Consider the following 25,458-nt stretch of genomic DNA (forward strand, 5'->3'; position numbering starts at 1 on the left):
CATATATTAGGCTCACAACGTAACCTTCCTAAACTTGCTAATAACAGACTTGTGAGGTGGGCACTAATAATAGGCAGTTACAATTACGAAATATGTTATCAAAAGGGAGAAAATAATGTACTAGCTGATTGCTTATCAAGACTGCCCAACTGTGAGACTCGGCCATCGAAAACAGAACGAGTAGTACACAGAATTGAATCACACCTTTTAGGAACTAGATGGCTGATTTACATCTTTCTGAAGACATCTTGAGAGAGAAAACTGCTCAAGATAAGACACTAAGGACGTTTTAAAGTACATAAAAACTGGATGGAGAGAACTTGGATATACTAACGACATAAAACATTTCTTCAGAAAACGCAACGAACTCTCTATAGAAAATAAAATCATTATGTGGCAAGGAAGAATGATTATACCAACAAACCTACAGCAAAAAGTTTTTGACTTACCTTCATAGAGGTCACCCAGGCATATCAGCAATGAAAGCATTTGCTCGTTTCTATGTTTGGTGGCCATCAATTGACGAAGATATAGACAATTACGTCAAGAGATGTACTAGATGTCAACAACATAGACCACACAATCCAGAACTTCCTTTACTCGTGGTCAATTCCAGATCAAGTGTGGGAAAGAATACACATCGACTTCGCAGGTCCTTACGAAGGCACCTATTGGCTGGTTTTAAGTGACGCGTTGTCCAAGTGGATTTAAGTGAGACCAATGAGAAGCATTACCACTTTAAACTTGTGCTCCGTCTTGGACGACATATTTTGCACATTTGGTCTACCACTAATGATCGTATCTGACAACGGACCACAATTCACGTCAACAGAATTCAAAATGTACTGTCAACGTCAAGGAATATTACATATCAGGTCATCACCTTATCACCAAGAACTAATGGCTTAGCGGAGAGACTCGTACGCACATTCAAAACCAGATACTCATCTTCATCAGGCTCCCAGCAACAGCGTCTACAAGAATTTCTTTTCACTTACCGGATCACACCACATACCACTACTGGCGAATCACCAGCTGAAATCATGTTTGGACGATAGCTAAATTGTTTGTTATCGAACATACGACCAAACAAACGAAGAACTTGGCAGTACCATTACCAACACGTACAGGCCACTATAAATGAAACCACAAATAAAAATTCAGAGTATACGCCCGGTGACGCAATTTATCATAGAACACGATTGCAGAAAACCTGGCAACCAGGAGTCGTAACCGAACGGAAACATCGAGCTTACATCATTTCAACTCCAAGAGGTGGTAATATTCGCCGGCACGCTGATCATATCCGTCCTAGATTGCCATCGGAATCACTACCTGCGAACCCACCACTAGAAAACTCACATCAAGCATCATTGACAGATAGTCTCCAGGAACACTGTCGTCACCACCCTTTCGAACACCCAATCCGACTCCTATTCAAACACCAACGCCACTAAGCATTCCCTCAAGTGTGGAAGTTTCTCCACCACCTGAAACCTCTTCTCCATGCAGCCAACACCCAAGTCCAGTAGCATCACCACAAGAGAACACCCAGGGGGCACCACGTGCTGTTATGATCACCCCGGCTACACGACGACAAAGCCACCGGACAGTGCGACCCCCTCGTCGACTCATTGAGGAGATGTAACGTGTTAGGGATGGGAAGGGACGAATGTAGTAATCTCTATACTTGTTTATGGCATGTTTAAAAAAAGGAAAAAGTGATTTATTACGTCGTACTGACTTAAGAAAATAAATTATTAAAAGCCAATTCGATGTTGATTTGACTTTATTTTATTTACTGTTTAGTTGTCTTTTTTGGCGGCTTTTTTTTGTCGGCGTTTTATTTCGGGCGTTTTTTTATTTTTGCTGGCGTTTTTTGGTGTCGGGGTTTTTTTTTAATTTTTAATTTAAGTCATTTCATGTTTTTTAAACTGATATATTATTATTTTTAAAGTGTACTAGTGTGTTGGATATCCTGGCTACAGCATCAGCTCATCGTAACGTGTCGCCACCATTGCATTGTATGTAGAATCAAATACTGATTAATAGGAATCAAACACGACATATCTGCTATTATTTTTTCAAGAGTATACTGGTGTGCTGGATATCCTGGCTGCAGCATCAGCTCGTCGTGTTGCCACCACTGCATTTTATGTATAATCAATTACTGATCAAAACGAATCCAAACACGACATATGTGCTATTATTTTTTATAGTGTACTAGTATGCTGGAAATCCTGGCTGCAGCATCAGGCCGAGCATTCCATAATCTTGCATATAGCATACATGGGTGTTTCAAATTTAAGGTCCCAAATATGTTTGAAAGTAAAGTAAATACCCATTATGCGTCTTGGATTCCTACCGCAGCGAACAAAAGAGCTGATGATCTTGAAACGGCTGAACCGATTTTGATAAAACATGTCTTAAATCCATCGCTAGAAAACCACCTTTTAAATAAAAAAACCGCATTCAAATCGGTCCACCCGTTTAAGAGCTACGGTGCCACAGACAGACACACAGACATACAGACACAAAGACACACAGACACACATAGCGGTCAAACTTATAATACCCCTCTTTTTGCGTCGGGGGTAAAAAAAAAATACTGCCAAGTTTCTTGCGGCGGCGGCCCATTCTTGTTGGCAATGATATTATTTCCGAAAGCACTGGTAGTTTGAAAAACTTTTAACTATATAATATAGTCTATTTTATTTTTAATAATGATGATTTTGTTTGTGTACTCTAACTTGAATAGTTTACCGAAAATGACACTTTAAATGATACCCTGGGTTTTATTACATTTTGCTAAATTACTCGAAAATGAATGAAATTACTTGAATGCTGTTAGAACCTACCAGAAAAAAGGACCAAATCTGTCGTCGTGGGTCACTTTTGTTCGCTTCATATTTTAAATCGTTTATTCAGTAAATATGCCGCAATGGTCATTTTTACACGTCATTTTTTAACTCATCAGCTAAAACTTCAAAATCGATTCAGTGGTACAGCCGAAATCAAAGTTTAGAAAACTTGAAAATTTCTCATTTAATAATTTACTAAATTAGTCGAAAATAAAAAAAGATTAAGGATTCATATTAAGCAAAGAATGTTCTTAGGGCCTGTCAGAACACCACCAGAAAGAATGACCAAATTTGTCGTCGGGGGCCAACTTTGTTTGTAACCTTTAATTTCGGCTGTACTACTGAACCGAATTTGAACTTTTAAATGCTTAATCAACGAAAAATGTAACGTTCTTTAATATTAAATAGGAAAACTTTTCCGGCGTACGTACTGTTTTTGTGCTAGAAAGAAAAACTGAGAAAAGAGCAAAATTTTCGCGGTTATTTGGTTCCAAAAGTTATGCACCTCCTGGAAAGGGGGCAAACTCGGATTACACGCATTTAGGATCTAATGAAGTTATTAAAATGATTTACAGCTCGCTGGAAATTAATTCCTCGAAAAATTCTAATTGCATTGGTTTAAAAATAAAAATATTTTTAAACCCGGACTACAAATAAAACCTCGTCCGGCGGACGGGAACAAGGACAAATCGACGGATGGCAATATGCGATGTGCATCCACTATGAATACACCATCTCTTTGTATTTTTATTTGGTTCCGTAGCTAAATAAATATTTGTGCAGCATTAGATCGTTCTTGTTTCTTACGGTCATTACGGAATCGTCATTTTGTGTTTTATGCCCTTGCTTACAAGCGGTACATAATTAAAATGATTTATTCAGTAAATAGGCCGCAATGGGCATTTTTACACGTCATTTTTTAAACTACCAGCGCTTTCGGAAAGACCATCAAGAAGAATGCGCCGCAAGAAACTTGGCAGAAAGTCATTTTTTCATAATAATATAATTACAAATGAAATACTTAAAAACTATATTATACAATTAAAGAAAAAAAATACAAAAAATAATAATAATAAATATACTGGGATGTATGGGGTCCCTTAGTTACAATACTAAACACTAACTATATCTAAACTATATCTACGTCAGTGTAAGTGTAGAAGCTTATTTATTTATATTTATTTATTTATTTGTGATACACAGGTAAATACATTGAGTCGTACAATATAATAAGAAAAGTTCTCTGATCTATCTACCTAAATTTTACAAATTAAAACTTAAATCTAATACAATATCTAATACAAAACAAATACACTAAAATGAAAGAAATTACACTAAATATGTTAGTATTATTATATATTATTACAAATATTATTAATTATCATTCTATTATTACATATTATTAAATATTTATTCAGTCTATAAAACAAATAGGTAATTTTTAATCATTTTTTAACAATCATCAAAACTATAAAATGATTCAGTTCAGCCTTGAAATCAAAATTTTTAAAATTAAAATAGCTCATTTAAGCCTTGCCTTCAAATTATAAAATTTAAAAGATTAAGGCCTTTATTAACAAGAATGTTTTGCCTGTCAGGACAACCGAATGCCAAATTTGGAGTTATGGTTACTTTGCCGTTGTAACATTTAATTTGACTGACACTGACTGCAACTTCGTAAATGTAAAGGCTGGCTGGCGAAAAATGTCAGTTCTTTAAAATGAGCTTGCAGGTATCAGAGTTCTTAAGACCACGAATAGCTCGATACTTTTTTGTGCAAGAAAAACTAATTGATTATTGGTAGAATTTTCCCAGAAGATGATACCAAAGGATTGATCCTACATATCCATGATATGCCAACAGTGCAGTGTTCTGGTCTGTTATTTTGGACAGCCTTCTTAAAAATTAAAACTATTTATACGGTGCATAGAGAATTCTTTGTATTTTTAAATGATTATCAATTTCTAAATAAAATTTGTGCAGCATTACATGTTCAATCTTGTTTTTTACTTTCATTAAGATTGATTGAATTTTTGTGATTGATGGAATTGCATTACAAGCGGTTCATAATTAAAATGATTTATTCAGTAAATAGCCAATCGATGATCGTTACAAGTGTATTTTTTATTTCTACCATATGCTTTCGGAAAGACCTCAATTAAGAATGCGCTGCAAGAAACTTGGCAGAAAGTCATTTTTTCATAATATATAATTACAAATGAAATACTTAAAAACTATATTATACAATTAAGAAAAAAAATACAAAAAATAATAATAATATACAGGGATGTATGGGGTCCCTTAGTTACTAAACACTAAATATATCTAACTATATCTACGTTCAGTGTAAGTGTAGAATGCTTCCACCGTCATAAATTTTAAAATAATAATAACAATAATTTAGTTCTGAAATATACATTTCAGGTCAAGTAACCATTAAGATTTTGGATTTCGAAGGCAAGTTCACGTCTGCCGCCCCCAGTATACACCCATAATCGTATACATTGTGTTGGTTTCAACTATAATGTTGTCAGTATGTTTACGAGCTTCGATTTCTTTTAAAAAATTTATCTTTAGCTCCTATGGAGAATTTCGAATTTCGATGATAAGGAGTAGAGCATTATGACGGATAAAAGATTTGCATTTATATCGATATTTTCGAATTTTGTAGTAGGGGTGTGGTTTTGTGGCGGGTAACCATTATTTTATTCAGTTATTTTCTTTCTTAGCATCATTCTTTTGCCGAGCTGTGAAGTGTTTCGACACAAAATATTTTTTTTTGCAATTCCGGCGTCGGGCTTCTAATAGACTCTCGTTAGGATAATGGACTTTAGGATAAATAGCGGTACTACATGAATATAAGTTGCAGTTTACTAAGTAATATTTTGAGTAGTGTTATGCTGTGCAATCAGTAATTCTGATGTGAATTCGGTTTTTTTTGGATAAAAATACACTTTTTTTATGTGCGTTTAAATACAAAGCACTCTTAGTACCAAAAAATGTTCTGCCACATTAAATAGATGGTGCAGCTGAATTGAAAACTTCAACTGTCAAATTCAGTTCAGGTAACTTTTCTCCCCCTGAGTTGTACTATTACTTATTCTGTGCCCTGAGCAACAGTTGAAAAAAAAAACCTAAAAATAAAAATATATGTATATATATAGAAACTAAACTTTTTTAGTGGAAGTGAGTGGTATATTCAAATCATGTTTATTATTCTTGGTGTGGTCATTTTAGCCATTATACTTGCCCTCGCATTTGCTGTGTATTACTCGTCCGAGAAGCAGACTGTATACACTGATTTAAAAGATAAACATGTAGTCGTAACCGGCGGTTCTAGCGGTATCGGAAAAGCCGCCGCCGAAGAAGCAGCCAGGCTGGGAGCCCACGTCACAATCATTGGTCGGGATGTCTCTAAACTAAGCTCTGCACTCGATGAAATAATTAAATATCGCTTAAATAAGGACCAGAAGATACAATTCGCTTCTTTAGATTTGACGACTGATTACAACTCCATAGCTAAATGCTTATCAGATTTGGAAGCAACGGTGGCACCTATTTTCATGCTGGTCAACTGTGCTGGCATGTGTATATGTGGTCAGTTTGAGCAAATGAAACATGAGGATATAAAGCAGATGATTGATTTGAACTACTTTGGGACCGCCTATTCTACTAAATATGTATTACCCGGAATGAAGATTAGAGGGGAGGGAATTGTAGTGTTTGTATCTTCAGAAGCAGCATTACTGGGCAAGTAACAAATATTTCAATATTTCTTCAATCTATCTTTCTGCTTGAGTGGGATAACGGCTCCCATACGAAACTGTGATGACGATGACGCATCGCAGGAACACATATCATTCCATATATAGAAGCTTTGCTGACTGTACTTGCATTGTCATCTAATCTAAACTATCATTATGTATCAATGTCATCTAAAATATCCATACCAAATTTCAAGTTGGTACTATTTACCATTGAGGAGTTCCCTCCTGCGGAGACAATCCTGGCAGGACCACCAAGATGTCACTGCCAGATTATTGTATTGTCACCAAATTTACAGAAGTATGCCAAATTTCAAGTCGATCAGACTACTGGGAGTGGGTCAAATTTTGCTTCCAAGATTTGACCTAAACAAGGAAATAAATAAATAAATAAACAAACAGGGCAAGCTAAAGGAAAGCTTTTAAAAACAAGCACATTAAAATTAATTTCAATAAAGAGTTGTATTTTATTATTGACAAGCAGATGGCGAACTGGTTATAGAACCTTACTACGAAGCTTGAGGTCCCAGGTTCGATTCCCGACCAGGGCAGATATATGTATGAATAATACAAATGTTTGTTCTCGGTCTTGGATGTTTAATATGTATTTGTCTATATAAGTATATTTATCCGTTGCCGAGTATCCATAATACAACCTTTGCTTTGTTTGGGACTAGGTCAATTAGTGTCAAGTTTCCCATGATATTTATTTTATTTATATTTTATTTATTATAATATTGTAATGTTAATATTATAGATAGCTGTGAGTAAAAATTATCATTTTACAGGCATTTATGGCTACAGTGCATACAGTGGGGGAAAGTGGGCTGTCCGTGGTTTGGCTGAATCCTTATTTATGGAGTTAATTGGCACTGGTGTAAGACTGACGTTAGCCTTTCCACCCGACACTGACACACCAGGCTTAAAAAATGAAGACCTGACAAAACCCAAAGAAACCAAACTAATATCTAGCGGCGGTGGTCTCCAATCACCAGAAAGTGTTGCCAAAACAATGATTCATGATGCCATGGTAAGATTTTTTCTTGCTAGTCACTATCTAAAGCAGAAATGAGTAATTTTACTTCGCAACCTTAGCCAATAATAAGTTTTTTGTTATAGAATAGAATACTATAGAATTCCGACAGGTCAGGTGGCGTTGTTCCTTAGGCGATATTCATGAATTATGCTTTTGAGATTTTTAATACAACAATAAACCTCTTGTCATTATTATTCAAAGCAATACCAACCTATGAGTTTTAAATCTTTGTTGGTTTATTGTTAATTAGTTCATTAGAGATTAATTTTATCAAGCTAATGTTTTATTGTTACCCAATTTCTTTGACCTTACAACTTTACTTTTTTTTCAGACTGGAAGAAAGTATTCTGTGTTTGGATTGAGTGGTATGATGATGTCTCTCTTGAACTGCGGCTCCATAGACAGTTTAAGCCAAGTGCTGGTACAGATATCCTGCATGGGATTACTGCGAACTATTATGGTCGGTGTCCTCATTTCTTTTCACAAAATAGTGTGGGATAATTTGAAGGAGAAAAAAGAAAGCATAAAAAACAAATGAGTTTTCAATTCATGTTTTCCTACAAAATATCTTTCTGAATTTGTATGAACATTAAATCTTTGCCAATTTTATTTTTGTAACAATGAAATGAAAACTTTAGTGATATGCATGCCATTGATTATTATTGTTATTTTATTGATGAAGCAATATTTGCCGCTATTAGTCTAGGGCACAAAGTTAAAAGACTGTTATGACAGCCTGCAGCCCCTGCAGGGGGAAGTGCGGCTGCAATTAAATATCGAAAAAAAGTAAAATAAAAATAACACAATATATATTTTTTTCATTTAATCTACCAGTAATCATTACTAACATTGGGTCTTGGGACACAGATTACAAATAAATTAAAAAGTTGTTATTTTTAATAATAATAAACTCATTTATTGCCACAGAAAATAAGACTACACAACAAAAAAAACAATATCATAATATAATTTTGGAATTAATTACACAATTACATTCCAGTAATCCTGATTCCTCAGTAATCGATTACTTGGATAATTAAAATAACTGTAATACTGAACTATGATTACATTTGTAATCCATTCCTTTGGAATCGGTATTGTAAACCACTACTGTAATCTTGATTCCACGGTAATCAAGTACTTAAGTAATCTGAATTACTTTACTCCAGTTCCAGTTTTATAATTTTGTTAATGTCACTCAAATAAAATTGTTTTTGGTTTACATGTCATTCTAGCATTTTACTTTCACCATAGATATCGCAAGTATCACGATTTGTATTGAAACTAAGCGTGCCGACTTTTTAACACCTTCTGTGACGTCACAGCCGCAATTTAGTGACTGGAAATCCAAATGAGATGCCGCCGATGCCCCTCCGCTCCGCTCGATTCAAACGATTCAACTGGAGCCACCGCCCTGATCGTCTCGCTCATACTCATAGATACTACGGCTAGTAGGAATAGTACGGCTTTAGACTCCTGAACGGATACTATTAAATAAAATATATATTCTTATTTCTATTTGTTATTTTATTTCTAAGAAATGCATACATTCTGTTGATAATGTAATTTAAATCCACGACCGACGTAACCCTCGTCTGATCGGAACCACACTACGATTGGGCCTGCAGAGTTATCTGAAACCAAGGAGAGCCTCCATTTCATTTTAAGTGAGAAGTCACCATGTTATGTTCTGACTCTGCAAATCAAAAGGTAAAAAGCTACTCAAGAAGCTGTTGTTGTGTTGTAAATATTGTATGGGATCTGTTCTAACTGTCTGTGGGTAAGCCGGGCTTAGGGAAGGCCTGCAACATCGTCGCGCCCGCACCCTACATTTCTTCTACATTTCGCATTCGGTCGTGGGCGGTAAGCATAACATTAAGTAGTTTAGTTTTAATTAAGTAGGGTACAATTGTTCTAAGTGAGCGCAATATTCGCCAATAAACGTCATAGTTTGGCGAAACTGATGTAACTAAAATTATGTACTTTTTTTTTTGAGAATAAATTAAAAAAAAAAAGTATTCAGTATTGTAAACGCGGACCAAGCCGCGCGATCTCGTCAACTATTACTCCGCTGAGCTGTTTCCACCAGAGCTGTGCTAAGCGACTGAGGTACCTAAATTAAGGGTTTCTATTGATTAATGACAAATACATAATCTCTACACATTCTCGCACCGCTCAGCTACCTCGCACATCTCTGGTTGTGTTTCCAGCCTAAACCGGCTAAGGTTTTTAATAGTGGCTTTTAGAATGTTTAGATACTCAAATGTTTGACAATGCGATCGAATTATGAGCACCTGGGCAGCTCCAATGTTTATGATGGCGACTCTAGTCTAATTCTCTAAACGAGCAATTCTTGTATATATATATTACGGGGATCTCGGAAACGGCTCCAACCATTTCGATGAAAATTTGGTATGTAGGGGTTTTCGGGGATGACAAATCTTATCTCTGGGAAAACGCTGGTTACCGAGGTTTAACCCGAGCAAAGCTCGGTCGCCCAGGTCCTAAATAATAATAAGGTAATATAACTACCTATAAAAGAGAGTACCTATCGCGTCTTACACACGTAGGTAGGTAGAGATCGAATGGACTTACGCCACTTGAAAATTGGTAAGCTAATTAAGCTTAGGTAGGTACTGCAGTTATCGTGCTGGGCTAATCATCCAAGATTTTAGCAGACTGTATCAGTTTCGCTAATATACCTAGGGGTAAAGTTTGTTTCATCTTGCGTATAATATGAGCATGGTACCTAATTTCTGGGAAGGTGAACTGATTCTAAAACTTTCACTAAGTAGTACCTAAGTAGATTCTAGTTACTTTTTATTTCGGCAAAGCAGTTCCAGGGTAACGCAAATGAAGTAGCAAGCAACAGCTAGTAGTAATAGATGCACATACATATGTAAGTATGTCCTACCTGTAACAGGAGCATCGAGCGCAAAGTCTTGTATAACTGAGCCATCGTTGAGACGGTCGCCGCAGAGCCTAGCAGCGGCTATAAGCAGCCAGTCACTCGGGCAGTTGAAGATCTCCACGCCTGCTTGCTCCGGGGGAATCACCGGTAAACCATCTGCAGAGAAAACACACATTAACCATCTGCCTTCAAATCTACTCGACTATGTAAGTATTTTTTTCAGTAAAAAGTTTAATTTAGGCGTTACTTTTTAAACTATACATAACCTTCTGCCTCTAAATTGCTACTCCGCTACCACAGGAGCAAGACAACCACGTCTGTGCGACCCATGTGTTTTCATACCATCCACAAACCTGCACCGACACATCAGTTACACAGACTTTACTACCACAAACAAAATAATAGACGCTAACGCGTTTCATATTCATAAGGGTTCATTCTCAAAGCTAAAGTGAGCACACAACACGGTTCCATATTTTTATTTGTAGGTAGGTATGTATATTTATGTATGAGTTTTTATCATCCTACTTCCTACTTATATTATAAATGCGATAGTTTGTGTGTGTCTGTCTGTTTGTTACGGCTGGACGGATTTTTATGAAATTTGGTATGTAGGTAGCTGGACATCTGAAATAACACATAGGCTACTTTTATCCCGATATTCCCACGGGATAGGGATAAAATCTTGTAATTTCAACCGCTGGGTTTAGATTCTTGAAATCGTGGACAGTTGTTTTTAACGCAACCTCAACGAAGACCACGATGTCAATTTTTGGAATTCCCGGGGGAATTTTGTAAAATCCCGGAATTTCAATTGACTATCAGATCGCGAGGCCGTGGGCTAGGCCACGTCGCCCACGCCTTGCACCGCCTCCTCTGACCTAACCCACCTGAGTCGTAATTCAATATCTGCATGAGGCCCGCATTCGTATAAGTGATGCTACAAGAGTCTTGAGCTCGTTCTATACACATGGCGTAGTTAAGGTTATTCTGAAAAAAAAGCGATCAATTTATTTAAATAAAGCACTTCATTTCGTTATTTTACGAAACTGGGCAGAAGATATACCTACTGTAAAAATATATTCGTAGCATTTGCGCCTATACATGCAGAAAGTCGGTTTTAATAAACCTCATGCTCGTAAATAAGGATTTATTAAATGTTTTTTGCAATATAGAATAGCGTTACCAGGATACAGGCCTTTCACTAAGTAAGCGAAAGCTGTAACGCCTTTACATTTATTTTTATACCTAGCATTTTATTTATTGCTACGGCAATGAAATGAAACTCAATGTTATCGTGTTGTAAAGCTTGTTATAATATTAGTATATTCTATATCTTAGGCCAAGAAGGTCCCAGCAGATTACTGCTAAGCTATAGCGAGCTGCACATGATAGTAGCTGTAGGGACTCTAGGCACCATAGCAATACCTACATTGGAATCAGTAGGCACTAACTAAATTTGAGGACCTTCGCACCATGGCGCATTAAAAGTACCTACTTAGTACAGAAATGAGAGGTTTCTTACCAAATATGATGGCGCTTTAGCTATTGACGTATCAGAAACATCGCGGTAGTTGAATGACTGAAGGTAACCGTGTGAACCTTTGAAGTATTGAAGACACCCTGTGGGTGCCGCTAGGTCATCCGCGGCCTGTAGTTGAGTCACCTAAGGAAGCGGAAATCTATGAAATACCTATAGAATATTGGATAGACTCGATCAATCAATTTTATTACTACCTAACTACCTAATTGTAGGTGAGTAAAAACAAAATACAACTCAAGACTACAGATTGGTAGGTACTTATGTACCTACTAACAGAAGTGTAACAAAACACCACTTTTCGTTAATCACAAGAAAACAGTACCTACCTACCTACAACCTTATACCTAAATAATCATAAGTATATTATTTATTTATGTAAGTATATTATTTATAAACCAATGAAAATTTACAGCATTACAGTATATACCAATGCGCTGTACATAAAAAACAGGAAAATAATCTCATATAATAAATACAAAATAATTACAAATAATAATAACGAAATGTAGTGTAGATTGTAGTTTTACCTTAATAGCAAACAGACGATTATTCGCTGAAGCTGTTTGAATAGACAAACTTATAGGTCCATCCACATCTCCAACCTCGACGTACACTGAAACAATTTAAGGAATCAATAATTTAATTAAAAAAAAAAAAAAAAAAAATTGAGTGTGACACACTCTCACGGTGACTATTTTTTTTTTTAATTCAAATTCAAATGATTTATTCAGTAAATAGGCCGCAATGGGCACTTTTCCACGTCATTTTTTTAAACTACCAGCGCTTTCGGAAAGACCATCATTGCCAAGAAGAATGCGCCGCAAGAAACTTGGCAGAGTCATTTTTTCATAAATATATAATTACAAATAAAATACTTAAAAACTATATTATACAATTAAAGAAAAAAAAATACAAAAAATAATAATAAAAGAAATACAGGGATGTATGGGGTCCCTTAGTTAAATGAATGTTATGACTTAATGCGGTTTCAGACTAGAGTTTTATTTACGCGTATAATCTCATTTTTGGAACCGCGTGTAGGTAGGTACGCCTCTGTCCGGGGGTGCCGTTCTGGAGGGCTAACTACCTACGAAATTCGAAAATCGAAGTTCGTATCGTACCGTCACTCTCACTCTAGTATTAAACAATAATAAGTGTCGGCGGGACGGTACGATACGAACTTCGATTTTAGAATTTCGTAGTAGCCCTGCTGTTTTCTTCGAGCGTTGAACACGCAGGAATGAGCCCGTACCTACGAGTACACGCGCGTGTAAACCAAACGTATGCCAAAAGCGACCGAATACCTACGCGCACACTAGTCTGAAACCGATCTAGGTACCGACTTTTTTATGGAATAGGGGGTAAACGAGCAAACGGATCGCCTGATGGTAACCGATTACCGTCGCTCATGGACACCTGCAACTTACCATGAAGGCCGGTGTTCACTCCACACAAAATGGGGATGAGGCTATTCACGTTCTGTCCCGATACTACAAATCTATCTTGCTCGCACGTTCCTGCTGTTGGTGGCAATAACTAAAAACATGAAGATGAATTCTATTTCATAGACAGAAATCAGAGTGGATATGGGACAAAATTAATTGATTGATTAATTATCAGACGTTTATGCAGAGGGCCATCTCAATGAAGCTATGATCAGTTACGGGTGAAGAACCATATAACACGACTGACTGAGAAAAGAATCGTGACACGATAATTCCACAAAAATGTGTACGTGTTTCAACGGAAACTTTCATACTAATTTTGACTACCGGCGTCAGGTTGTCTAATTTTTTCAACTTCCCCCTTACCTTGATGCACCCGCTTGTTCGAAATCGAAATAGCAAAATTGTTGTTTACAGGTAGGTACTACCTAACTAGTATAGTTCATGGGTCAAAATTAACTTGCAAGATTTAGAATACCTACTTCAAAATTAAGAAAATCCAATCGAATCTGCTTCACATCTTCGGACTGTTTACTGATAGAGACAGCACAGGATAATCGCTCTGAGCTTGGTTCAGGAAACCCTGGGTTGGTGAACCATCCCGCAGCCGCTGCAGAAGTGTCGTCACAAGAGTATTGAACTGAAAAAAGTTGTAACTAATGCATAGTGAAATATCGCGCCAGGTTTAAGTATTTTTTAAAGAATTCACGCTATATAAGGTACCTATACAATACACAGGCAACATATTATTATGTAGAGCAGGCAATATTATATACAGTCGCAGTCGTATACCTTGTCACTCTATACTTTGTGATTTGTTTTAATGATTCATGGTTGATCCTATTAGATATATTGCTCACAAATTGTTTAATGTACCCATGATCATGTCTTTTTTAGGGATCCGGAGCCAAAATGGCAAAAACGGAACCCTTATAGTTTCGCCATGTCTGTCTGTCTGTCTGTCCGTCCGTCCGTCCGCGGCTTTTCTCAGGGACTATCAATGCTAGAAAGCTGTAATTTTGCACGAATATGTATGTGAACTATGCCGACAAAATGATACTTACAATAAAAATTTCAAAAAACTATTTTTTAGTGTTCCTCCCATGGACGTAAAGTGGGGGTGATTTTTTTTTCTCATCCAACCTTGTAGTGTGGGGTATCGTTGGATAGGTCTTTTAAAATCATTAGGGGGTTGCTAAATTCAGTGATTTGTTTGCAAAATATTCAACTTTAAAGTGCAAATTTTCATTAAAATCGAGCGTCCCCCCCCCCTCTAAAATCTAAACCGGTGGGTGGAAAAATTTGAAAAAATCAGGATGGTAGTAAGTATATCAAACTTTCAAGGAAAACTATAACGGCTAAGTTTGCTTGAGAATTTTAGTAGTTAGTTTACTCTTAAAAATAGCAGCCTAAGGTATAAAATATACCTAAACTTGGAAGATTCCGTATAAAATACGAAATCCTTAGAAAAATATTACTTAATTTTTTTCGTAATGGCTACGGAACCCTATTTTGGGCGTGTCCGACACGCTCTTGGCCGGTTTTTTATAGTGCCCAGTCTAAAAGTTAGAAATGCAACATGCAACAATTAAATGTTTTAGCGAGGTTGCATACTGCAGTACCTATTTAGACAATTGAATACTGGGCATTTTGCTGTCAGTTTAAACTTTTTCTAAGAACGTCAAAGCGCAACTGACAAACACAATTTATAAGTGTAGAGTTACAAATCAACTAGAATTATTTTCTCGCGGCGCTGTCATCGTTCATCCACCATCACCTCACATATTTCGTTTTCTAGATTTTTTTACCGTACAACGGCAAAAACTACTAGACACTGGCAAAATTGTCCTCCGATGGACAGAGCCATATTTTTTTAAAGAAACAACAACAAGAACTAGTATTATTGACTTAGAATAAAAACGCGCTTGTTTTACTACGACGCGTATACATTGCTGGGCCATCAAAATGATTTTTAACACACGAGATCACTAATACACAATACCTACAAAATTATTCAGCTAAGCAAGGCAGAATACTTACTCACGCAGCAAGCTCCGTATCCATCGGCACAAGTGCCCATGGTAGCACCACCAATACCTTGGCAGTCAGACTCATGGAGACACGTGCCTTCCAAACCACTACTGGAAGTACATGGAACATGATCGAACTCCACCACTTCGAAAATTTCTAGAAACCTCGTCTTTGTTTCTTTGGCACTCAGTTGCTTCTTCTGCCTTGGTATTGAGGCTGGACATCGTCTCCGAATAATTTTCCTTCTAAGCTGAGTATTATTTTGGAAACTGCAGTTGTACGCAGGCTTATGTCTTATAACTGTGTCAGTCACATTAATATTGGAACTGCTTGTTGCATTAAAGGGTGTGATTTTATTAGTATCGTAAGTTCGTTTCCCGTCCTTATGATTGGCACTGTAAGAGTTAAATAAATACGTGTTTACATTGTCGTTGTTTGTACGTCTCAAACCTTGCCATTCATTTTCTTTCCTTCGACCCAAAGCAGATAACGGCATATACCGATCTTCTGCATCTGAAATGTAATTTGTCCGAAATATTATCAATGGGTCAGGACCCGAATGAGATCGGTTCTCAATAAATGTTGCGGGATACCATTTTTCTCCACCGCTGATTATGACTATGGAAATCAGAACTAAAATTCGACATCTGGCATGATTCATTTTTAATAAATTGCACTATTTTCCACGCGATGTGTCCAAGGTATGGCATGGGTTGTAAGCCAAGCTGCACTGGCGATGCACTTACGTAGATACCATGGAGACATCAACACGGAGGTAATTAAACGACTAGAAAATGTTCTGGTTAGTTTATTCGCTCTACATATCCAATGAACGCGGCATAAATGAGTGTCATTTAGTCGTAGATCTAGTACACCAACAGAAATCAATTCAACAAAGACATAGCGTTAATATTGTACTAGATTCTACGTGTATCTAAAGGTCAGGCAATTTTAGAGACTAACTAGATAGAAATAGGTTCCCGCCGTGTGCAGGTACATGTAACAGCTGCGTGTCATTTTATTGAGTTGGCATACATGTTGGCTAATGCGGTGACGGGTTTAGGTCACATACTCGAACTAGAGTCTAGCAATAATGCAATAATAACTGGTGAGACAAGCGCCCGCGCCCTTACTGCCAATTTAACACGTGCCCCGGTGAAAAACATGAAATGGGCAATCACGTAATATCTAATTGCCGTGTTTGCATTGTGTAGAAGCTAATAATGGGTTAATAATGTATGTTAAGTCGCTCATTTCGATTCTAGCTGTTCACTAAGACTAAGTAACAAACAAACGCGAATAAAATTTCATTCTAAGTGAACGAAACTTTCTGGAATACTGTGTAAAGGTATAACTTTGTTTATCGGAATGTCCTGTCGTACTGGTTTATTATTATTTATTCTATGACATAGGCAGGTAACTCTCATGCTCATACAGCTTCATAACTCGTAATAATTCGTTGGAATAATGCGTTAATTTTTATATAGCACAAAATATTTTACAACTTTTACATTTAACGCAATAACTTCTGGCACACTTTTTTTTTCATTCGGCGACCTGGGCAACCGAGTTCTCTCTGGCTTAAACTCGAAAATACGCGTTTTCTTAAAAATAAGTCCAAGCCCCCGAAAAAGTCGTCAAAGCCTTATATATGTTCGAAATTCCCGAAATGAATAAACTTACAAAAATTGCCCGTACCCTTATGAACATTACATAGATTTATTTCAGTTTCTAAACTAGTAAAGAAATCATATACCTATCAGAGTCATAAAAATAAAACAAGGTAAAACTAGGACAGAATAAATCGCTAACAGCCCACGGTTAAAGTTGCACATATAAATAGCTGATAGCCGATTAATGTGCCTAACGATTATAACTTGGCGAACTTGCTCTACTTCGTAACTTCGTTACGGATCTTGAGGTTCTCCCTTCAATAACTAAGTAAGTATTTCAGGTAGAGAGCTACTTATAGTATCCCACATACATAACTATATTATAAATGCAAAAGTTTGTGAAGATGTTTGGACGTTTGTTACTCAATCACGTCTAAACCGCTGAACCGATTTAGATGAAATCCGGTATACAGGCAGTTTGAGTCCCGAAGAAGGACATAGGATAGTTTTTATCCCGGAAAATTGCATAGTTCCCGCGGAATAGCGATAACCGAATTCTACGCGAACGGAGTCGCGGGTAACGGCTAGAGTAAATAATTGCTTTGTGATGTGATGTGTGGGGACGCTACAAATCAAGGTAGAGTTTCGTGACATAAATACAACTACTTTAAAATTTAATTTATTTTTGTTATTTTGTAATTTGTCACGAATAAAATAATGATTTCTTTCTTTCTAATGCTGTAAATTGATACATTAATAAAATAGTATTAAGTATAAAATAGCCGTTGAATAACGAGAGGTCTCAAAATCGATCGAAAATATTGACGTAGAGCTAACGTAAGGTCGCGGGTGAGCAAAGTATTTGTTTATAGTTCATTGATATAGACGTCTGCAAAGTAACGCCTGATTTAATAAATTATTGAAAAAAATGTGCTTCGTAAAGTACCCCTAACTAATTGTAAGTAGAAGTACCTACCTGTCTACTTAATGAAAATCTCAGGCTCCATTCTACTTACTTAGTATACATATGTAGGTAATGACTATCCAATTTATTCAGTGACTGCGGAGCTCCTAATACGGTCCATAATCCGAGTCCGGGACTGACCACTATATTATACACCGCGTTTTTCTTCATTTCCGTTAACTTCGATAGACGCCTCAGTTCATTGGTAGAAACTACCTGGTACCTATAATGATTTTCTTTTTCTTTGTAAAAAGTTAAATTGTAGAATTCTCTAGTTACGGACTTAAAATAAGGCATAAATAAAAACCTTTACCTTACGCTGTTTAAAGTACCGTGCATAATTTTTTTTTAATACTTGATTATCTTTTAAACAGTAGGTTAGTAAGTTGGGCCACTAGTACCTATCTTGGATAAAAAACCTATTTGACTTGATGAATATTCCCTTAAAGTTAACTTAAATTAAAAATAATACAGTCGATGAAACTGACTCGAGAACAGGGGTAGACCCTTTTCGGAATCAATTTCACATTTAATCATCATCATCATCATCCCAGCCTATATATGTCCCACTGCAGGGCACAGGCCTCCCCTCAGAATGAGAGGGCTTGGGCAGTAGTTCCCACACGGGCCCAGTGCGGATTGGGAACTTCACACTTACCATTGAATTGCTTCGCAGGTTTGTGCAGGTTTCTCACGATGTTTTCCTTCACCGTAAAGCTCGTGGTAAATTTCAAATATAATTCCGCACATGAATTTCGAAAAAACTCAGAGGTGCGCCGAGCCGAGGTTTGAACCCACGAACCTCTGCTTGAGAGACCATAGGTCAAACCACTCTGCCACACGGCTTACACACATTACGGCGGCCACATTTAATGTTGTGACATAATATTGAATATTATTCTGTACCTATGTATACTCCGATTAATTTAGATTTGAATTAACGGTCAAATTGTAACATAGCACGTTTCTCGGTATACCGAACACAAATGGACTAAAAATACATTTATTAGCGCTATTTATTTTGTTTTTATCATAGAAGTTAACACAATTTTAAATGGTTTCGTGTTTTATTTAAAAACGTGTGTAAATTTTACCGTTAACTTTCAAATGTTAAAATAAATTGAGTACCTACTTATAAGTCTGTTATTCGTTCTCATGTACCTAATGCCAATTAAGCGAAGCAGGCAAAACAGAACAAAAGATAGAATTTAGTTATCATTATCATCATCGTCATCTCAGCCGTAAGACGTCCACTGTTTAATAGTTCCCTTGGAAAAGGCAAAAATCGAAAATGTCTGATTCGTTAACGAAATACCCGTAAGGCCAACCTTTGCCGGAGCTACCTACCTACTGTATGTAGGTGCCTACGTATCTGGCTTATTATAGCTTATTATTTTGTTTTGGTGCTCTAGTGACTTACCTACTTAAAGTACAAGTATATGAGCTTTTAATAGTACCATATGTGGGTACTTAATGGCATATTGGATATGGTAATTTCGCTGTGGTTATACCTGTAAAATATGTTAACAGTTGATAAGTGCACAAATAAATATCATACGTAATTGTATCTCGTAGAGTTACGTACCTACATGTAAGTATATAGGTACTTACAAATCTAGAACTAGGACATACATTGAATACGCTATAAAAAGATAGAATAAAGGTATTTTCATCTTTAAAAAGGAAAGGTTTTATTTCAATCGGCGGCAGGCACGCGGCAAGCATGTACCTACAATAAATAAATATAAGTTTCAACATACATACTTTTACACGATAAATTAAACAGTAAAGCAGTGAGTAAAGCCTTCAAAGCTACGATAGTTTTTCTTTTAAATTCGTTATTTTATTGTCGTTATTATACAGGGTGTCCCAAGACCATGCCACATGGAGGGAAAGTATCTTAAATATTGTAGATAGATAATTTTACTGAAAGGAGACTGCATTTTGATTTTAAAAATAATTTTAATTGCATTCAAAGACTTTTGAATAATCGCCTGTCTGGACCGGGAATCGAACCTGCCAAATGGTAAAAATATAAACGCCCGTAATTTTACGACACCGATCATAAGGCTCAAGCAGGTAGAAATTAATATGTACTAATTTGTCAAGTGCTTACTTATTGGTAATACTAAAAATGATAAAATCAGTAGGTACTTAGAAGCACAGCAAAGTCAAAGAAAAAGCTAATTTTCCTGAAATTGTAAATGAGAAATTTCATGGTCTTCCTTTCATTTAAAATGCTATGTTACTTGGAAAAAGTAATCCTTTTGATTGAGCCTTTTGATCGGTGCCGGAAATTACGGATACTTTTTACCAATTAGCGGGTTCGATTCCTGGTTCAGAAAGGCGATTATTCAAAAATATATGAGCAGTTAAAATTGTTTTTAAAATCTTTCCGTAAAATTGTCTAATCTAAGTATATACAACATATACAATATTAGATACTATCCCTCCATGCGGCATGGTCTTGGGAAACCCTGTGTACCTATACGAGTACCTACTATTATCTTGATTGTTTTAATTTTTTTCATGCCAATAGTAAAAATTTTGTGGTCACTGGACTCAACGAAAAATTGTACTTTAAAACTTAATATTTGGGAAACGGGACCCTAAATTGAAAAATGATTTTATCAAACCTACTTATTAATTATGTTGGTATGAATACCGATCCAGTGTTTGCAGAGACCCTTTTCTACGCAAAAGATACGCAATGTGGGGTCATTTTAGAAGCTGAGTGACATACACACAGTCAGATACAATTAATGCACAAATTGATCATCCTTGCTAGGATAAGCTAGGATGCATGTTGATCCCTATTTCACTTTAATTAGCATGCTTTACCTCAAAAACTAAAAAAAACTTAATGATAGAGCTGTTTCTGCAACCGTCCTTGTCAGACTGCCACACCCCAGGGCCTGTACTTTTTGCAGAGCTCGATCACAATCACACACAACGAAGGCTCGTATTTTAAAGACACGATAAAACATACACAGCCCTACACACTAACACTGTGTTGTCCCATGCGAACTATAAAAGCTTTCGTCGCTTGTTTGACACTACACAATCGCACCCGAGCTTTGAAGGGTCCGACGTGAAAAAGAAAAATGTTCTTAAAAGTGAGTATTTGAATTTATTGTAAGGCATTAAATTTTTCAGTAAAAATAGGGCGGTTGGTTAAGGTTGTTATGTGTATGATACTAGATTAGACCAGCTAATATTCAAGCTACGGCCCGTGGGCCGCTTGCGGCCCATCAAGCTTCTATAAGCGGTCTCTCTGGGGTCACTGTTTATTAACATTTAACCGACATCAAAAAAGGAGAAAGTTCTGTGTTCGACTATGTTTTTCTATATATGTACCTACTTATATGTTCATTATTTTTTAGTTCTAAAGAGCATATTTCCGAGTTGGTTCCTTTGTTACCAAGTCGAATCTGGATCTGATAATGGGATCCTAGGGAAATCGAGGGCTACCTACCCTCAAATTCTATAAATACACCTTTAGCGATTTTGCATTTTTAAATACTAAATCAAGCATTTATATTCAGAAAATATCATTTGGTGAACTGAACCTGATGATGAAGACTGCAGATGGCTAAAGGAACTCGTCAAAGCTAAATAATGCTCGCGCGGCTAAAGTGATCTCGATTATGTACCTAGATAAGCGACAAGAAGAAGCTTTAGTCTCCGATCAACGATTGCTTTAGTAAATGATTCTTTCGAACTGATCTGATGCTGAAGCCGGAAGGTGGGCACCGGAACTCTGTTATAAAACAATGTAACTATGGCCCTACAGCCGTGTTTAAGCTTAATGTAATGGTTGCGAATTTTTCAAACCTTATATTATTAACTATCTAATGTAGATACAGTTGAGATCAAAGATATCTTTACACTTCGCACCTTGACGCTGTTAGGTTCTTCATGTTTGAACTTTTGTACCCATTTAAAATTGTGAGATGGCATACATTGACAAGTTACTAAAGTAGTATAAAGATATCTTTGACCTCGACTGTACTAGACAACTTTAACTTTGAGCTTTTTGCGTCCATATTGTCTCCAGGTAGTACTCCTGGCGTGTGTGGCCTCAGTGTGCCAGGCTGGTGGCTTGCTGGCTCCTGCGTACGGCTATGGCGCCTGGAACCCCTACAACAACTATCCTGCACAACCCGCTATTGCCTCACAACACTCCAACATCCTCAGGTCGCCTTTCAACCTCGGCCAGGTAAGTTAAATGGTACTTCTTAGATACCTACCCGACCGGCAGCTTGTTAGTTCCGGCGTGCGACTAAGATTATAGCGCGTGAAACTCAAACAAGAACTATACTGCACAGAACGCTATTTTCTCACCATCATCCCAGCCTATATACGTAACACGGGCACAGGCCTCCTCTCAGAATGAGAGGGCTTAGGCCGTAGTTCCCACGCGGGCCAGTGCTATTTCCTCACAGCGCTAAAAAAATCTAAGGTTGCGTCGACCAGCTGAGTTAAGAGGTAAGTACTTCTGGCATGAGTGCCCTCGATGTGCCTGATGGCTTGCTGGTTTCGTACGGCTAGTGTGTCTAGAAACCCTAGAATAACTATATCCTCCTGTAAAGTCTGTTATTTATTGCCTCAGCACTCCAATCCATGGTATTGTATGAATATTAAGAGGGTCCTCTTCTTCTTATTAAATTTAAGAGGTACCTATGCTCTTTTCGGTGAAGTAATCGCCACTCTGCACGGTCTTTGGCCAACTGTTTGACTTCCTGATACGACAAGACACCCACCCTTTCCTTCACCTGGTTAAAATAGGCAAATCTTGATCTTCGCCTCTACTTCGTCTTCCTTCTACTTTTCCTTGCAGCAGACATAAACTTAAAGCCAAAATATCCACAAATGCTAAAAAAACGTCTTATGAAAGTATACATCTGGAGCATTGATTACATGGAAGTGAGACGTGGAAAATGAGACAATGACTCAAAGGGGCAGAGAAAGGCTAGAAGCCTTTGAGATGTGGTGTTGGAGGAGAATGGAAAGGAAGAGGAATATTTCAAATTAGGTGCGGCAGTAGTTCCGTAGCAATTAAAGTATCAAGGCCTGTAGGTATCTAATATTAGGAGCCAGTACATATTATTATACAGTAGGTATTGACATTTTGTATCTATTATAAAATGTCGATACCATCAATAAGTGTACAATTTACTACTTTACAGACAAGGTTTCGCTCCTTACTTAGTATCTTTAAATGATGTCCTACTTAGCTATCTACGAATTAGTTGGTAAAACAGAAAATAATTCTGATTTGTTTCTCTGCATCTGGATGACATTACTTTGGTGTTATTTGCTATTTTAAATTAAAGTGTACCTAATAATGGACTTCCATTTAAACTATTAATAAAAAAACTGTTATAACATTTTTTCTGCTAATTTATCGCCTCTCCATTTCAGATATCGACATATTCCAAGGCAATAGACACTCCGTTCTCGAGCGTGCGTAAGTCCGACGTGCGCGTGAGCAACCCCGGCGTGGCTATCGGTGGGTTCGCGCCAGCGTACCATGGTCTGGCGGCACCGCTAGCCCCAGCCTACCACGGTGTGGCTGCACCTTTAGTATCCCACGTCGGTGTCTCTCCTTACGGTGCTCCCGTTGCTAAAGTAAGTTCATTCTTCGGATACATTTATCTTTCGGAACGTCCAAGACTCGAGAACAAACATTCGTATTAGTCATACTTATAAATATCTGTCTCGTCCGGGAATCGAACCGGGACCTCAAGTTTTATAGTCAAGCTCTCTAACCACTTGGGTATCCGGTCGTCAAATAGGTAGGTAGGTTAGGTACATTAACTTCGTTACGTAACTTTGTTCGTTACGTATGTTCTCGTCAAAAGGGTCAAGTAGGTAATTTAGTTGTAAGATAGGTATATTCTGGTGCTAATAATTTTACCGCTGTGTATCTACTGTGTACTACACATCCATCCACCGATATTCCGAGTGAAATGTATTATTATTCTATATGAAAGTTTTGTTTTTATTTACGTTTAAAAACTACTTTTTACAGGTGGCTACAGGTGGACTTCTCGGCGTAGCATACTCAGCTGCCCCGGCCGTGTCCCATATGACTTATACCAATGGACTCGGCCTAGCTTACGCTTGGTAGATAGAACATTGGGTTAACCCATTGCCGAATTATGTTATGTACTGTTTTGCGTGATTTCTTTTAGCTGTAAGAAAACTCAAAGATTCCTCTTAATTTGTTACCTTGTAGCTATAATATGAGAATTATTATTTAATAAACCATTACCAATTACTTTATCAGTTTAATTTTAATTAAAACAAGCACTGTTGAATATCAAAAAAAAAAGTTCGGGAAAATTTCTGTTGAGAAGAACCCGGAAAGAAGCTCATCTAGAAGTATATTGAATATCGCTATACAAGGTGGGTCCAGCAGGGCTACTACGAAACCCGAAACTCGAAGTTCGTGTCGTGCGGTCCCTCTGACATTTATACTATTTAATACGAGAGCGAGAGGGACGGTACGAGTTTCGTAGTAGCTTTGCTGTAACAGGAGCAAAAAATTAAACCACAACTTCCAGTCTTAATCTTGAGCTAATTTAGTTCTACAACTTTTGAAAATAACTTGTATTATGGTTTTTATTAGGGTTTAAAGTTTAATTGGACAAGCAATGTATTGCAAAATCCGGCATTTTTTTACGTGACCGGCGATGTAATTTAGGCTATTGGATGCCGTATATTGAAAATACCATTTAATTTGTTTGGAATAGATAAACAATGATAAAATAACATAATTTTTGAAAGTTCCAGAACTAAAGTAGTTCCATTTGGGTAGCGTAGCAGAACCTGTGTTTTAATTTTTTTCTCCTGTTACAGGGCCCACCGGGTAGTACGAAATTAATAAAAGGAGAGTAGCGTCATTTTCTTTCTAAGAAAATTTTATAAATACCTGGTTAGTAGTTAAGCGGGTGCTGCATGTTCGCTTCGCATAATGAAAATGAAGGCAAACTTGAGTCAAACCTCAGAGGATTTTAAACAAACATTTGATTTATTTTCGTAGTAGCAACATTTTGTAAATGTCATGACTGACAGAGATGAAGTAATCGCATCGCATCAAAGGTGCGGCCACATGCAGTCGCTTGTTTGCAGCGTTAAATCTGGTCACGTGACCCCATCTGGAATATGATTTTGAATTTCCCACGACAAAAAAATAGCATCAAGTCGCCGCGTCGAGCGGCAGCGTCAAGATGGCTGCTTGCAGGAATGATCTTTGTCTTGAAAGCTGATTTCTTAAATCTCATT

The 25,458-nt window shown here is 37.0% G+C and overlaps 3 protein-coding genes across 4 annotated transcripts; 2 read left to right on the top strand and 1 right to left on the bottom strand.

Moving 5' to 3' along the window:
• The first annotated feature begins 5,965 nt into the window (after positions 1-5,965).
• Positions 5,966-8,469, top strand: Kdsr (3-ketodihydrosphingosine reductase). Its single transcript, XM_074099050.1, has 3 exons — positions 5,966-6,611; positions 7,414-7,655; positions 7,993-8,469. Exons 1-3 carry the CDS (start codon positions 6,068-6,070, stop codon positions 8,197-8,199), a joined length of 993 nt encoding a protein of 330 aa, XP_073955151.1. The 5' UTR covers positions 5,966-6,067; the 3' UTR covers positions 8,200-8,469.
• Positions 8,266-25,138, bottom strand: LOC141436167 (uncharacterized). Of its 2 annotated transcripts, XM_074099049.1 has the most exons (9): positions 25,106-25,138; positions 15,601-16,104; positions 14,043-14,200; positions 13,543-13,651; positions 12,643-12,728; positions 12,098-12,238; positions 11,463-11,562; positions 10,576-10,728; positions 8,266-9,295 (listed from the first exon to the last, which is right to left on the bottom strand). In XM_074099049.1, the coding sequence occupies exons 2-9, from the start codon at positions 16,085-16,087 to the stop codon at positions 9,195-9,197; spliced, it is 1,335 nt and encodes a 444-aa protein (XP_073955150.1). In that variant the 5' UTR covers positions 16,088-16,104; positions 25,106-25,138; the 3' UTR covers positions 8,266-9,194. The 2 variants fall into 2 exon arrangements, with proteins under 2 accessions (XP_073955150.1, XP_073955149.1); XM_074099048.1 differs by lacking the exon at positions 25,106-25,138 and having other exon boundaries at positions 15,601-16,295.
• LOC141436170 (cuticle protein 76-like) lies at positions 21,197-24,451 on the top strand. Its single transcript, XM_074099051.1, has 4 exons — positions 21,197-21,284; positions 22,226-22,387; positions 23,593-23,799; positions 24,203-24,451. Exons 1-4 carry the CDS (start codon positions 21,273-21,275, stop codon positions 24,299-24,301), a joined length of 480 nt encoding a protein of 159 aa, XP_073955152.1. The 5' UTR covers positions 21,197-21,272; the 3' UTR covers positions 24,302-24,451.
• Positions 25,139-25,458: the final 320 nt, after the last annotated feature.

The sequence above is a fragment of the Choristoneura fumiferana genome, chromosome 16 (genome assembly GCF_025370935.1).
Source record: "Choristoneura fumiferana chromosome 16, NRCan_CFum_1, whole genome shotgun sequence".
In the NCBI taxonomy this organism is placed as follows: domain Eukaryota; kingdom Metazoa; phylum Arthropoda; class Insecta; order Lepidoptera; family Tortricidae; genus Choristoneura; species Choristoneura fumiferana.